General features: G+C 47.1%; 1 protein-coding gene across 1 annotated transcript; it reads right to left on the bottom strand.

Moving 5' to 3' along the window:
• Positions 1-12272: 12272 nt before the first annotated feature.
• On the bottom strand, positions 12273-12893 carry LOC115635369 (claw keratin-like). The gene is made up of 2 exons (XM_030534002.1): positions 12608-12893; positions 12273-12535 (listed from the first exon to the last, which is right to left on the bottom strand). The coding sequence occupies exons 1-2, from the start codon at positions 12891-12893 to the stop codon at positions 12273-12275; spliced, it is 549 nt and encodes a 182-aa protein (XP_030389862.1).
• Positions 12894-15828: the final 2935 nt, after the last annotated feature.

Raw genomic sequence — 15828 nt, 5'->3', positions numbered from 1 at the left:
GGGTAGAATTGACACAGTCAGTTGTGTTTGCAACATCCTTGTGAAATCAACTTTTGGTCATGTCATTTCACCAAGGAGTGGGCATTTCCGTTGGCCAGTAGATGAACACGTGCGGGCAAAGAGTCAGAAGAAAATGCAATGAAATCCAAAATCTCAATGTGAAGCTGCCCTAAATCTTTTCAGATCATCTCCAGCATTGCAAAGTGAGTGCAAAGTTGGTGTCAGGGAGCAGAGGTGCTTGAATTTACCTCTCTCACTTAGTTGTCTTAAAGACTGCTTCCTAACTGTATGCTACGTGCTACATGTCACTGGAGGTTCCATTAGAGGAGAAGAAAAGAGTGTCCTGGATAAAGGAGGATTATTCTAAAAAAGGGCTGCTGACTCTATAGTGATGTTTCAGCAGAGTCTCTGTTGGAGAGTTTTTTTACTGGAAATGCTCTCAAATGACATGCCAGAGATACATTGGTTTAAACCTTCATCCGTAGCACCAGGAGGAGAGGTAGTGATGGAAATGATATTTGGTTTGGTCTGATGATTCCAGATAAAGTATCCATATCAAATGGTCAGGTTAGTAAAATTTTCCCAGCATGCATCTGTATGAATAATCCCTGTTGAAACCTCCAAACCCTGGGGAAGGGAAGCTCCATAGAACAGGGAGGGGGATTTGTGTAGTGCATGTTGGGAAAAGCTCTCCAGTGAAGAACCAAACTTTCAAAGCACTCTAGAAGCAAAGGCATCTTGTCCTGAGAGTTGCTCTGCCATTCAAGGTGTTCGGGCCAGAGTTAACTTCACTTGGTTAGAGCAGGTAATGCAAGATGGAACTGTTGTGGAAAATTAGACCACACAGTTGTTTTTAGATCAGATAGCCCGAGACTTCTTTATTCCATACAAGCATGCATACAGGGAGAGACAGCATAGCCCCACGCAAGAGACAAACTGCTGTGCCCTTTACAAATTTTACCAAGCTTCTAAAGGTTAAAACTGCAAAACATAGTGTGCTCGGTACATACTATTATTGCCTTCTTTGGCATCTATTATTAATTAAAAGCAAGCTGATCAATTCCTTTTCCCATTGATGTTTTTTTCCTGTTATTTTCTGAGTTGTTATTTGACCGTTCTAAGACCCCACTCTTGCGGTTTCGGCTAGACAATAACACCTATCACAATTTGGCATGACTGGAGGCTTCTGTTCCTCTCTGGTTCCTCTTTCCCTACTTTAGTTCCTTCTTTTGAGTCCCTGATCACAACTTTCTGCCCCTGCATGCCCTCTGTGCAGATAAACAATCTAGCTACAGCTCTTGCTACAGCTCTTATATATAATAGCTTTTGCTTATTAGGCCTCGAGCCTGGTGGGGGGTTCGTTTTTCCCTGACATTTCCCTCCTTTGATGCATACTAGCATCATTTCAACTCAAACTTCGATATTCATTAGGTTATCAATTTCCTTAAGTGTTGCCTGTCCCTCCTCCTCGAGGGCCAGATCCTCATATGTGTGTGATCTTGGGAACTTGTAATCTAACTCTTTGAGAGGGATCAGGGTCACTCGTTTTGGGGCCACTTTCAAGGTAGGTGTATAGCGGGGAGAGCATTTCCTACCGCAGCAATAACAACATCCCATTCCAAGTAATAAGAGGATCCCTATTAACCCCCATACAATCAAGCGGTGGGGAGGGGATTGTTGAAGGGTTTTAATTACAAAGCATAGAGTATCAAACCTAGTAGATAAGGTTGAGACTATATAGGCTGTCTGAAAGGCATGTTTTTGGATTTGAAATATATTTTGGAGCTGATAAATTTGCCCCTGCAATCCAGAGATTTGTCAGATCTCTGGTAATAAGGAGAGCAAATCATGGAATTGATCAGGTACAAGCATGGTCCAATTAAAAGGTATCTGATAACGGAAGGCTACCTGTATGGTTTTATCAGCTGGCCAATAGATGGTGTGGTGCCCATGAGCAGTGGTGAGATTGAAGAGCACATCTCGTCCAATGCCATTGTTAACACTAACACAGCCATCACTGGCCTGAGCAATTGGTTGTTCTACTATGGTTATTTGTCCATCCCCCTCCCAGCAAATGTGGTCATTAACAGTGACAATTTCACCTCGTTTAAGTTTTTGCATACACTGGAGTTGGGGGGTTCCAGCGGCCAGAAGGTCCGCTGGTTTCCTAATCCTATCCATATGTCTGGTGTTATTCCAGGTGCACCAATCAAGAACCACATGTTGGACATGTTGGGCGGCCTTACTTCCCACATGTCCCGGTGGATTACCCAATCCCACATACAACCCCCGCAAGGATCTGGGAGGATTCAATATGCGGGGGCCCACACTCCTTTCACTGGCCCATAGGCCTGGAAGGAGCACTGTGAGCACCAACATTTCCCTCCAGAAAATTTCCAAGTGTGTTTCCAGGGCCACAGCTCAGATGGTATGCCTGAAACATTTGTAAGGGCAGTAGGCCAAGCCTGGTGCTCAAGATCACTCCAAATGGCCATTAGCTGGACATTCAAAAAATCCTGCACCTCAGAACAGGCCTGATCCCACTGCAACACCTTTCCAGCCTCAGCGATACTTAAGACCATCTTTTTCAGCAAGTCTTGGGTCAAGGCACTAAGGGTGGAGACAACATGCAATTCGCCCACTCCAGCCTGTACCTGGCTCATCTGCGCCCCCGTAATAAAACCAGCTGCTTTTTCCAATTGGCCTAATCTTTCATCATGTTGTGTATTTTTGTAAATATTCCAAACTGATGCAGCACTATTTGCTCCATCCAATGAGGCTCTGGACAGATCTCTCCTCCGGCGCCCATGTGATACCATCCAGGCTTGCTGCTGTGTTAATCTAAGGGCCGCTCCCGGAGAACAATTGGGGTACGAGGTTGTGATCTGAAAATCTGATAAAGGCAGTGTAAACTTTACAGTTCCCAGGACAGCTTTGAGTATGGTCCATCTAAAATTCTCAGGGTCCCTTCTTCTGGAGGGATCATACCACAGCTGTTGGCCATATACTTGGATACTTCTTTGAAAAGAGGGGTGAGGGGTTTTAGTGTTAGTGGGATCGGGAGGGGAAAACTGTATTAAGGTGCAGGTGACATTTCTTGCTCTGGGGAGATCTAATTGGCAGGAAAACTGCCCTTCGGTCAGGCAAGTTTTGTAAGTGGGATTCGTTTGATTATAAACCAAATGGGTAGTCATGTAACATGAGGAACACTTTCCTGTGATGGTACGACAAATTCCAGGTACTAGCATCATATCTTTATCCTCTTTAAACTTGTCTATCTCAAAGATTGTTTTTTCAGGCAGACTGGTAGTAATATTAAGGACCAGTAGAGTTACCAACCCAAGGTCTGTCCACTCAATCACCTGCTCATAAGAGGCGTTATCGGTTGAGAAAAACAGCCTTGAACAATACTCTAATAAATAGCTGCAGTGGGAAGGTCTAGGCCAATAGGTTATACTAGAGCTCTCAACCCTATTCAGGTTTGAGTAAACTGTGGGGATGGTGGCAGGAATAGTGGTAGTGATTGTGGCAGGGACTGGGGGGTTAGTAGGGTTAAGCATCTTGTGATACTCACTATCAGGAAGCCGGTCAGGGAGAGTAGTACAAGCAGATGGCACTTGCCCATAGTGACAGGTCACAGCTCGTGGAATAAACTCCAAGACACACTCAGTGCCACATTCCCAGGAGAACATCCCACAAGTCCCTCCTTGCCAGGTAACAATGTTTTGTCTTTTATACTATGGCCAATTTTCAATGTCCTTAGTAGTCAGAAATGTTGGTCCTTTCGAATTTGCCACTGAGTGGACGTTTCCTCTTTCTTTTTGAAATGGCAGTGGTCTTGCTCCTTGCAAGGGGAGATCCAAAGGCACCCTGGTATGTGCCTCAGTCGCAAGAGAAGATTCGGTTGCGATGATGCCAACCATCTTGGGTTTCCAAAAGAACGTATAAGTATCGTGAAAATTTAACAGTAATAATAAGAACATGGTTACACACACAAACCAGATTGAGGGCATAAACCACTTTCGCACCATGGCCGATTCCCTCATTCTAGCTGAGGGGTTGGTCAGAATTGCTTTTGTTGTTTTGCCCACTCAGTCTTACTTCCTCTTTCTGAGATTGTATCTCAGCTCCTTTTCAGGACCTACGGGAAGCTCAGAAAAGCAAGAATCTTGCTGAGCACTCTGGTCCTGACCCTTGGAGAGAATGGGTAAGGCAGTATGGTCCAAGGGTGGTGAGGTCTTTTTACAATGCAAGGCGTGTACCCAGTTGGTAAGCCCTTCACATTTAACTGCTGTGTGGGTAGTCAACAGAACCTGGTAGGGACCTTTCCAGTGAGGTTCCAGGCAGGACTTTCTTTGATGCACTTTAAGATAGACCCAGTCTCCTGGCTCTAGGGGATGGCAGGCTGTATCTGCAGGCTCCGGCAGGGCGCTCTGCACCTGTGAGTGAACAAACCAAACATGATGGATTAATGTCCTGCAATAATCTAAAACTGCTTCATCATTCAAATGCAAATCCAATTGATGGGGAAGTGGAGGCGAGGAGACTGGCATTCGCATAGGCCAGGCTATAAGCATCTCACATGGGGATAGGCCATGTTTGCGTGCAGGTGTATTCCTCATCTGCATCGGGGTCAGGGGTAAGGCATCCGGCCATTTCAAATTGGTTTCCTCACAGAGTTTAGCCAGTTTATTTTTAAGTTCCCCATTTTTCTGTTCCATCGCCCCTGTGCTCTGGGGGTGGTGAGCACAGTGCAAATGTTGCTCAATATTAAGAGCTTTGCAGATCTGCTGCATAACTTGACCAGTAAAATGGTGCCTCGGTCACTGTTTATGGAAACAGGGGGACCGAATCGGGGAATAAAATCCTTAAGCAGCTTCTTCGCTACTGTGATGGAGTCGGCCTTTGCGCAAGGGTAGGCCTCTATCCATCCAGTGAACATACAGACGCATCCTAGCACATATTCATATGAGCAACATTTTGGCATGTTAATAAAATCAATCTGGATATTTGCAAAGGGACCCCATGGAGCGAAGTGTGCTGCTGGTTTAGTGTGGACTGGCTTGCCACTATTATGTGCCAAGCAGATAGGGCAAGAATTGCAATATTGCTGGGCTATGAGCGAAAAATTTGGAGCATACCAGTGTCGCAAGACTGATGCAATCATCCCTCCTTTGCTCATGTGAGCCAAACCATGGGCCACGCGAGCAAGGTAGTACAGTAAAGCCTGGGGCGCCATCAGGTGACCATCCGGCGAGCGCCACAGGGCATCTTCAGGGTGTAAAGAACACCCCTTCTGTTTCCAACTGTTCCTCTCCCTCTCAGAGGCTGATTTCTGCATTAGTGCTAGGTCATGAGGGGATGCAGTTGGGGAGAGTGACTGATGCTGAACCAGCAGGTAAAGAGAAGTATATTCACGTGGAGCCGGAAACCCGGAAAGGTCTGCCTGTTTGGCAGCAGCGTCTGCCATAGCATTTCCTTGTGTAACATCATCATAAGGTTTCTGGTGAGCAGAACACTTAACTACAGCTATTTTAGAAGAGAGCTGAAGGGCAGACAGGAGAGCATCAATATATGGGCCATTACTAATTGGCGTTCCGGCAGAGGTAAGAAACCCTCAGTATTTCCAAAGCTGCCCATAGTCATGGACCTCTCCAAAGGCATACCTAGAATCAGTGTATATATTGACAGACTTATCTGCAGCTAAAGAGCAAGCTCGTGTAAGGGTGACTAGTACAGCCACCTGGGAGGAGCCGGCCTCTGGGAGAAAATGAGCTTCTACGGGGGCGTGCTGAGAACAAACTGCATAGCCAGCCACAAGCTGGCCCAAGGGGTTTCTGAGGCACCAGCCATCTACATAAAATATTAGCTCAGGGTTTTGAAGTGAAACATCTTGCAAATCAAGTCTGGGAGAGGAAAGTTCCGCGGTCACTGCCAAACAGTCATGGGGCTCTCCATCCCCTGCCGCAGGCAGCAAAGAGGCAGGGTTAAGTACAGGGCACCTTGCCAATGTAACATTAGAAGCATTTAAAAGCAACATTTCCTATTTGGTAAGTCTGGAGTTGGAAAGGTGTTGGGTTTTCACCTTAGTAAGCAGGGAAGTTGCTGCATGGGGAGCGGCGACACACAGGGGATTCCCCAGCACCAAGTTAGCAGAGGATTGTACAAGTGCTGCTGCAGCAGCTACAGACCTAAGACAAGGAGGGAGCCCAGCGGCAACAGGGTCCAGAGGCGAACTGTAGTATGCAATTGGCCTTTGCATACTCCCATGGAGTTGTGTGAGGACTCCCAGGGCCACTCCTTCCTTTTCAGGACAATAAAGAGTACAAGTCTTTTTATAATCAGGGAGGCCCCGGGCTGGTGCCTGGGCCAAAACTTGTTTAATCTGGGTAAAAGCCTCATCAGCTTCTGGCGTCCGAGGGATGGGGTCTGGGACCTTATCTAAGGTCATTTCATATAAGGGACGGGCAAGGGCCGAGTATCCCAGGATCCACTGGCAGCAGTAGCCTGCCATGCCCAGGAATCCTCGTAACTGTTTTTTTGTGAGTGGTTTGGGTATTTGGAGAATGGCCTCTACTCAGGAGGAGGATAAACCTCTTTCTCCCGCAGAAATATCGTGCCCTAGGTAGAAAACCTTGGGTAAACAGATTTGCAATTTAGACTTGGAGACCTTATGGCCCTTCTGTGCCAGAGTCTGCAACAAGATAAGTGAATCAGTCTTGGACGTTTCCAGAGAGTCGGAGGCCAACAATAAATCATCCACATATTGGAGTAATGTGGACCCCATTTGGAATTGGATATCACCCAAGTCTTTCTTTAAAATTTGAGAAAAAATTGTAGGGGACTCTGTATAACCTTGAGGTAGTCTGGTCCATGTATATTGGAGACCCTGATAGGTGAAGGCAAACAGATACTTTATGGACGGTAATAGAAAAGAATGCAGAACATAAATCAACCACATTAAACCACATTACTGCGCTGTAGGGGGAGTGCAAGAGAGGATAGTAGCAGGATTAGGGACAACAGGAAAGGTAGGGAGAATGGTAGCGTTAACAGCTCGAAGATCCTGGACAAAATGTCAGGTTTGCTTGCCGGGTTTATGCACGGGTAAAATAGGGGAGTTACATTCACTGACTGTCGGTACAATGACCCCCTGCTCCAATAGGGAGGTGATTACAGGACGGATTCCCTCCTCAGCCTGTTTTGACAAAGGGTACTGCTGTATCCAGGGCTGGAGTGAGTGTCTCCCACTGGGGTTGGTTCCTGTAACACTGCCAGAACTTCGTTCTGGGCAGGATCAGGCACATCCAAATATACCCCCTCAGGAGTACAATATATAGTACAATTCAATTTACACAGCAAATCCTTCCCTAAGAGGTTAACAGGGGAACACGGGCTAAGGAGGAAAGCATGATAGTCAGAAAGAGGACCAATAGAGACAGACAGGGGTGTAGACACAGGATGAGGGATGGGGGCATTGCTCACCCCCACAGCATTTACAGTTTCCGAGGAAAGGGGGAGGGGTGGGAATTCCTGTGCACGAAGGGTAGATCGGGAAGCTCCTGTGTCTATTAAACAAGATGTGGGAATTCCATTAATAACACAAAAGACAGTGGGGCTGATTGGTCAACAGGAAGAAGAGGGGTGATAACGTTACTTGTCTCCTGGCTTTCCTAATAACCCTGTTGCTGTAACTGAGGGTTTTCTCAGTAATTCTGGAATTGCCGTTGCTTTGGATCCTGCATATATCTACCAACCTAACGGGGCCGGAAGGGGCACTCAGATCTCCAGTGACCCTCCTGCCCACAGCAGTGGCAGGACCCAGGTCGTGGAGTGGGTGAGGGCTGCTCAGGGCCCAAATTACCCCGACCCCTTCCTCCCCCAGGCTTGGGATAGTTTCTACATGTCCCCTTCATAGTTTGGATTTGAAGGGCCATTAATTTGGTTTCCATCTCATCCTTTTTCTTCTCCTGTTGTCGGTAAAAATGCTGAGCAGCTGCCAAAATCCCTTCCAAATCTTTTCCTTCCCAATCCACTATTCCAATTCTTAATTCCTCACTTACACTTGGGAGGAGACCTTGTACAAAAGCAGCCACTACTGCTTGTTCCGCATTCTCTATTCCTGAGTGCCTTTCAAATACTTGTTTAAGGCTCTCCATACAATCAGCGGGGTTTTCACCTTTATTTTGTTCACAAGCATTAATCTTTGTCCAATCTGCTTTCTTAGGGCACACAGGGAGGATTTCTCTTATCAAATTGTCCCTAAGTTGGACCAATCTGTCTTGAGTGAGGTCCATATCGGTTGCAGGCCACTCGGCCTTCCCATAGAGATGGACTAGTGTCTCTTTGGGCAACATAGCTTGTAGGAGCTGATCCATGTCCACTCATGATGGATTATAACACCGAACAACCATACACAATTGTTCCTGGAATTTAACTGGGTCTTCCCTAATTTTCGGGAATTTATCAATCAAGTTATACAAGTGTCCCGGCGACCAAAGAGCATGCACAGTTACTAAGTCTCCTTGGCCTCCTGGCAATTGCCTCAAAGGACCAATGAAGCTGGCATTTTCCTCCCCTCCAATCAGGGCTCTCTCAGTTTCCTTCAGGATGGTCTGATGCCTGGTGCAGCATGCAGAGGGTGCCCTTAAATAATCGGGAGACATCATAATATCTTTCAATATGGCAAATTGATTAGACAGACGCCGTGTGGACAGTTTGTCCTCCATGTCTAAGTCAGCTATTATCTGATCGGCTTCCTGGGACAGCTCCGCAAGCTGCAGTTGATTTCGAGAAGTTGGAGTGGAGGTTGACGACCCAGAGGCTGCAGAAATTATAGGGGAGGTTTGTGAGCCCGCAGACCCCTGAGAGGACGAGTCATGGGACAAAGATTGAGAGGCCTGGGAAGGAGAGACCTCTCGCTGGTTGGAAAAGTGATATGAGGGTGGGAGAGCGGGCCACTGTCTACACTCCACAAACAAATCAATAAGGTCGTCTGATGTGGCTGAAGGTATATTTTCAGGGAGTGGTGCCCTTTGCTGAGATCTCGAGGGATAAAGAGAGGGATTATTCTGACCAACAATCTGGCCCAAAAGGCTTTGGGCAAGAATCAATTTCTCCTGAGTTTCCTTAAGTTTGTGCTTAAGCTTCTCCTGGGAGTCCTTAAGGCTCCTCGTGTGAGACTCCTGGCACCATTTTCCTGTCTCCGCATACCAATCAAAGTACGCATGGAACCGTCCCTGGGGCACGGCGTTGACAAGGAACACACCCCGTAGGTGCACAACTTTGTCAAGGTCGAAGCTTCCTTCCAGGGGAAACTGCAGTTTCGGATCATCCCTAGTATACCAATTCCATTTCTGCAAGTATCTACATGTTGACTGGCCATAATTCGAATACATATATGCAGCAGGCGTGCCTTTAGGTGGGACCGGAATGTCTTTCAACCCTCTGGCCCCCATTCTCACGTCAGCTCACTTTCACTCAAGCTTTTCACACAAGGAACACTTACTCGGATTGCCACGATTCTACCATCAATGTCCTCTTTAGCCTACCCTTGGCAGGGGAAAGGGACAGGTCCCGACTCCACAGCAGACCTGCAGGGAAAGAGGTTGATGGGGGGCAGGCCTAGGAAAAGGCCTGTGGTCCCCGCACACCTTCCTTCAGCCCAGAGCACCAGCCTTCAAGCCAACGGTGCGTCTGCTGCTTCCGAGTCTGCGGGCGGTTTCCCAGGGCTCCCTCTCTCTCTGAGTTGGGGAGGGAGCTTATGGCTCCAGGGGGGAAACAAAAGAAAGGGACCCTTTAGCTCTCACTCATACACTGAATTAATTTTAGCAGTTACACCACGAGGGTTGGACATAAAGGTGCGGCCCCCGCACACCCCCTTCTGGCAAAGAGCACCGGCCCATCTTCAAGAGAACGGGGTAGGCTACTCTCACACCTCAGGGATGGTGGGTGGATTCCTGGGACTATCCTTCTCTCTGAGCAGGGGAGGGAGCCCAAGGTTCCAAGTGGATAACTGGGGACAGGAACTCCGTCACAGGGTCAGTCCAGGACACAAGGGTAAAGGGTAAATGGACAGAGTCACATACATTAACACCTAGTCATGAGCAGGCCTCTCTCCTGTCCTGTCATGCAGAGGAGACCTCATCCCATGCTCGTGACACAACCAATCACTCCAAGCACGGTTGTGAGGCTTGCTTTCGAGACACTCCCAGTCAGGAGGCTCGGGGCATCTTCCCATAGCTGTCACTCATGCTGGCCGCACGGCCTTCACACACATACAGGCACATTCCTGACACAGCCATCGGGGCGAAACCAGCCACCCTGGCTGTTTTCCCAGACCAACCTGGCAGACCAGGACTCCCGAACCTCACACAGACGATCAGGATTTCCCTCCGGACCCAAAAAGCACATTCCGAGGGCGAACCAGGCACGACCCAGGTCTACTTCCACTTCTAACACATTACTTCTAGGGCTCACCTAGCGCTTTTACCTTTGCCTAATATTTACAAAACCTATTCCTGATTTGGCCAAAACTTTTACCCCAATTTTCTACCCAATTGCCTACCAAGCCAAAGGGCATCAAGCCTGTCTGTGAACAACAAAGTTTCAGATCCAGCTTATAACTCACCCAGACCTTGAGCCTACAGACCAGTCCTCCACCAACAACCCAGCAGCAGAGATTTAAAAGGTCTCTTACCTTTCAGTTGGGCCCAGGGTTTGGTGGGAGACTGCCTGCGGTCCTCTGGTCTGAGGAAGTGGTCTGTGGATCCCAGACGAGCCCCCAAATTGTTGTGGAAAATTAGACCATAGGGTTGTTTTTAGATCAGACAGCCCAAGGCTTCTTTATTTCATACAAGCATGCATGCAGGGAGAGACAGCATAGCCCCACACAAGAGACAAACTGCTGTGCCCTTTACAAATTTTACCAAGCTTCTAAAGGTTAAAACCGCAAAACATAGTGTGCTCAGTACATACTATCATTGCCTTCTTTGGCATCTATTATTAATTAAAAGCAAGCTGATCAATTCCTTTTCCCATTGATGTTTTTTTCCTGTTATTGTCTGAGTTGCGGTTTGACCGTTCTAAGACCCAACTCTTGCTAGACAATAACACCTATCACAATTTGGCATGACTGGAGGCTTCTGTTCCTCTCTGGTTGCTCTTTCCCTACTTTAGCTCCTTCTTTTGGATCCCTGATCACAACTTTCTGCCCCTGCATGCCCTCTGTGCGGATAAACAATCTAGCTACAGCTCTTATATATAATAGCTTTTGCTTATTAGGCCTTGAGCCGGGTGGGTGGTTCGGTTTTCCCTCACAGAACTGCACCCAAGTAAGGAAGCCCCTCATAATGCTGTAAACTACTTCAAGGGCTGAATTCTCCTATCACTCCAGGGCTTCACAATGTTGCAATTCGAGAAGTGCCTGATGCAGCTGGCTCTTCAGGGATGAATTTTGTAGAGCGCAATTTTTAAAGAAGGAGGAAGGGACAAGGAGAACCAGAAGACAAATATTGTTATGCATCAGAGTTTTTAATGTGAGTGACATTTTCAGTACACAGTTACAGGAAAAAAACTAGAGCAGAAAGAACGTATTTTCAGTTTTTCAAGAAGGATTGCTACCGATCACCCACCTCAATGGTTCTATTTCACACAAGATGCTCCTTTTTTTGCAGCAGCAGCAGCAGCAAAAGTTGACAAACAAGTCCCCTTTGCAATCATTTTAAGTTATTTTTATTACCTCAATCGGAGGGAAGAGAAACAAAGCAAAACAGAAGCAGAGGACTAGGCAGCTTCTCAGTTAAACATTTGCCTCAGGGAAGGTCAAAGCGAGAGGCTACAGATACGTATTGGTGGAAAGGATAGAACAGACGGGGTCTAATTCTCCTTCACACCAAGGTCCCTTCATCCCACTCTCAAGAGACTTAAAATAATAATAAATGTAACTGATGCCTGTCTTAAGGCCCCTGTTTCCTTTAAACTGTGGGGTTTGTGTAAACAACCGGTTTGTAATTCAGAACGAGTCCACAGGTGAAAGTGAGAATCAGCACTTGGGTGGGAAAGCCTTGGCAGAAAGAGTCCTAAAGCGTAAGATTAGAAATGCAGCACGGCTGTCAGCCCAAGGTGATGAGCACACACAGCTCCCACTGTGTTCAGCTGGAGCCCTCTTTGCCCAGCACTTCTGAAAGCCATGCCCAAAAGATCAGGGGTGAATCTGTATCTTGCTGTTCATTTCCTGGTTCTTCCTTCTTCCATGGATGTTCCTGCTGGGGTTAGCATGGCCCAAAGTTTCCACGGAGGTACCTATGGCAAGATACCCCGGAACCCCATAATCCCCCATAACCATAACCACCCAGGTAACCACCTAGTCCCCCATAACCACATAATCCCCCATAACCAGAACGGCTGCCGTAACCACCATATCCACCTAAACCGTACAATCCTCCGTAACCACCATATCCGCCTAAACCGTACAATCCTCCGTAACCACCATATCCGCCTAAACCGTACAATCCTCCGTAACCACCATATCCACCTAAACCGTACAATCCTCCGTGACCACCATATCCACCTAAACTGTACAATCCTCCGTAACCACCATACCCACCTAAACCATATGATCCTCCATAAAGGCCTCCATTGCCATACAATCCCCCATTACCCAATGAGCCCCCCAAACCAGCTCCAACCAGAGGTGCTCCTACAGCTCCGACTCCACTGTACTGAGGGAAAGTGCTGAGAATTGGTCCAGGGAGGGTCACGACAACAGGTGAGGGTCGGATCAGCACTTCGGAGTCAGGGCACTGCCTAACGCACGGCTCGTTGCAGGTGCCAGTAACTGGACTTGGTCGGGCCACCCCACATTCTGGATAGCACAGGCTGGAGACAGTCATCTTTCTGGGATGGAGGTAAAGCTGAAAGACACAACAGGGACTAGAGGAAAGAGAAGGTACAAGGGCTTGTGGAAGAAAGGTTTCAAAGCTCGATGTAGCCCACGAGAGAAAGGAAGAGTAGACTAAGTCTCTGTGTTCATGGCCACGGATTTCTTTCTATAGCCTCTTCCTACACCTCTTGTCAACTCGCACTAAACTTCCCTCCCAACTGGTCTCTCTCTCAATGGCTTTGTCTGATAAACACCTTCTAGAATAAGTGTCACTATTTCTATTCTGGCTATCTGGGATTCTGTGTCCATTTTAGATATTTCCCAAAGAGAATATGGCTAATATGATGGTAATCACTTCCTTTAATTTGAGGATTTAAGCTCTGCATGCCAACCAGCTGAGTTTGGTACCACAGGGTATTTCTTTGATTATCCAAAGCTTGTGAGTCCACAATAGTTCCTGATGAATAAAGAGAAAACTTTTCTTTTCTTCAAACAAAACACTAAGGACAAGCTTCTCAGCTAGGGTTCAGGGGCACTGACTTTCATGGAGCGACACTCCATTACACCATCTGAGGAGAAGCACCTTCATTGGGTATTTCTGCTCAGAGGAACATAGGAATTCCTAGATTGGATCACATCACTTGTCAACTTCTTCCATTCTCCTGTCTTCAACAGGGAGAAGTAAAAACTGATGCAGGCAAAAATAAAAGACCCCTGAATTAGCCCTTTCTGGTGTGACAAAGTTCCTTCTCTACCTTGGTGGGTCCTGCGCTTATTGGCAGATTTGCTCATCTCAGTAATCTTCCTCACAGTCTAGATCAACTCCTCCTGTGTCTGATCAGGAGTTGGGAGGTTTGGGGGGAACCTGGGCCCGCCCTCTACTCCGGGTTCCAGCCCAGGGCCCTGTGGATTGCAGCTGTCTAGAATACCTCTTGTAACAGCTGCATGACAGCTACAACTCCCTGGGCTACTTCCCCATGGCCTCCTCCAAACACCTTCTTTATTCTCACCACAGGACCTTCCTCCTGATGTCTGATAACGCTTGTACTCCTTTGTCCTTCAGCAGCACAGCCTCTCACTCTCAGCTCCTTGTGCCTCTTGCGCCCAGCTCCTCACATGCATTTCCTCTCCTCTGGCTCCTCCTCGCCTGACTGGAGTGAGCTCCTTTTTCAACCCAGGTGCCCTGATTAGCCTGCCTTGACTGGCTGCAGGTGATCTAATCAGCCTGTCTGCCTTAATTGGTTCTAGCAGCTTCCTGATTACTCTAGTGCAGCCCCTGCTCTGGTCACTCAGGGAACAGAAAACTACTCATCCAGTGAGCGGTATATTTGCCCTCTACCAGACTCCTGTACCCCACTGGTTTGGGTCTGTAACACTGAACTGACCTGGGAAAGTTGCTTCCTAATGCAGCTAAGTGAGAAATGACAAAATTACCTTCTAAAGTTACTGAAAAGATTTCAATGCCCTAAATCTACTTCCATTAAATAGGAAATATGTTTCCTAATTGGCTATGTTGCTTCTAAAAGCCCCCTATTAGCTTCAAATCAGGAATCCACCAGCCCCTGTAACTAAATCACTACACAAGATATTTATGGGAGAACACCCTCATCCCTGATAAATATCACAGTGAGGACATGCAAGATTCCATCTTAAATGAAGAGGCCCAACTGTCACATCTCTAGAATTCAAAAGTGATTGAGCTGAATTGGATTTACCAAGTTCACTAAGGAGATGAAGTCTGGAGAAGTGTATAGAAGAGGTGTGAGTCGTGAGCGCTTTTATACAGTTCCTAGGACTGCCTGGAGGATCTGAGATGCTGTTTGTGGGGTAGGTCCTAATTAGTGACCCAACCAACTGGACTGCCTTGCAAAATCCTCCTTTGGATGGAGCTGTTTTCCTCAGCATTGGTGATTGTTGGGATAATCTCAGCCTCAGAGGTTGTGACATGCACGTTGCACTCTTCATCTTTCTTTCATCTTTAAATGGTAGGAATCAACTGCATTTTTCGTGTCATTCTATTGATTTATTGGTGCTGCAATTATAATGACTGTCAAGGTGATTCTGAGCGTCATCAGTAGTACAACCAGCTGTCATGAAAGGAATCCAGTTTGATCCTTTCACTTCATACCAGTCGTGCTTACGGGCACTGGGCAGTTCATTCTAAACTGGCCAGTAGGGAGGGAGCCATTTTTCTGCATTGTCTCCACCTCCTTTCCCAACAGGTTGACCCAATTGCCTTTGAAGTCAATGGGCATCATTCCATTGCCTCCAGTGTGTTTCCTGTCAGGGCCTTGAATCTGAAATTCACCCTTTGGCAGAGGGATAGTGCGACCTCTCTAGACAACTTTAGTCTCACACTGAACTTAGAACTAGGTCTTAGCAGGGAGTTAAGTGGAGCAGTGGCCTTGGCGATGGCCCTATGCTCGGGGGTCAATATCATCGTTTGGTGAGTAAAACTTAATGTTCAATCGGACCTGCACTTGGGTCACGGGAGCAGCCAGGAAAAGGATGTCTTGTGAGACAATGCAGCTGTCTGAGCCCAGCAATGAGCCCCAGCAAGAAGCCAAAGAGAGATGAAAATTGCCCCTTCTTGAGGAAAGAGGAAGTGGCTGTGGGATGAGATTTTACATAAATGCTGCACAGCCATAGGGCATGTTGCAGAAAACACTCCTGTCACAATCAGAATGTTGTTTGGAGTGTGACAGATATCCCCATGAGTGGGGTCCAGATCCAGGGAATGAGGCAGAGGAGTCCGCCTTTGATTATGAGGCCTTCAACCTCTGTTTAGTTGAGGCAAATGTGCTGATTTACACTAAGGGAGCACCTTCATTTTCCAATCATTTTTTTTTAAATACCAAATTCACAACTCCATTCAAATGAAAATGAAACATTCCCAGATTGGGTGGCTTTAAGTTATGACTTTATTAACAGTATGGCATGAGAGG

This window comes from Gopherus evgoodei, chromosome 1, assembly GCF_007399415.2.
Source record: "Gopherus evgoodei ecotype Sinaloan lineage chromosome 1, rGopEvg1_v1.p, whole genome shotgun sequence".
Taxonomy (NCBI): Eukaryota; Metazoa; Chordata; order Testudines; family Testudinidae; genus Gopherus; species Gopherus evgoodei.
This window is presented reverse-complemented; position numbering and strand designations above follow the sequence as displayed.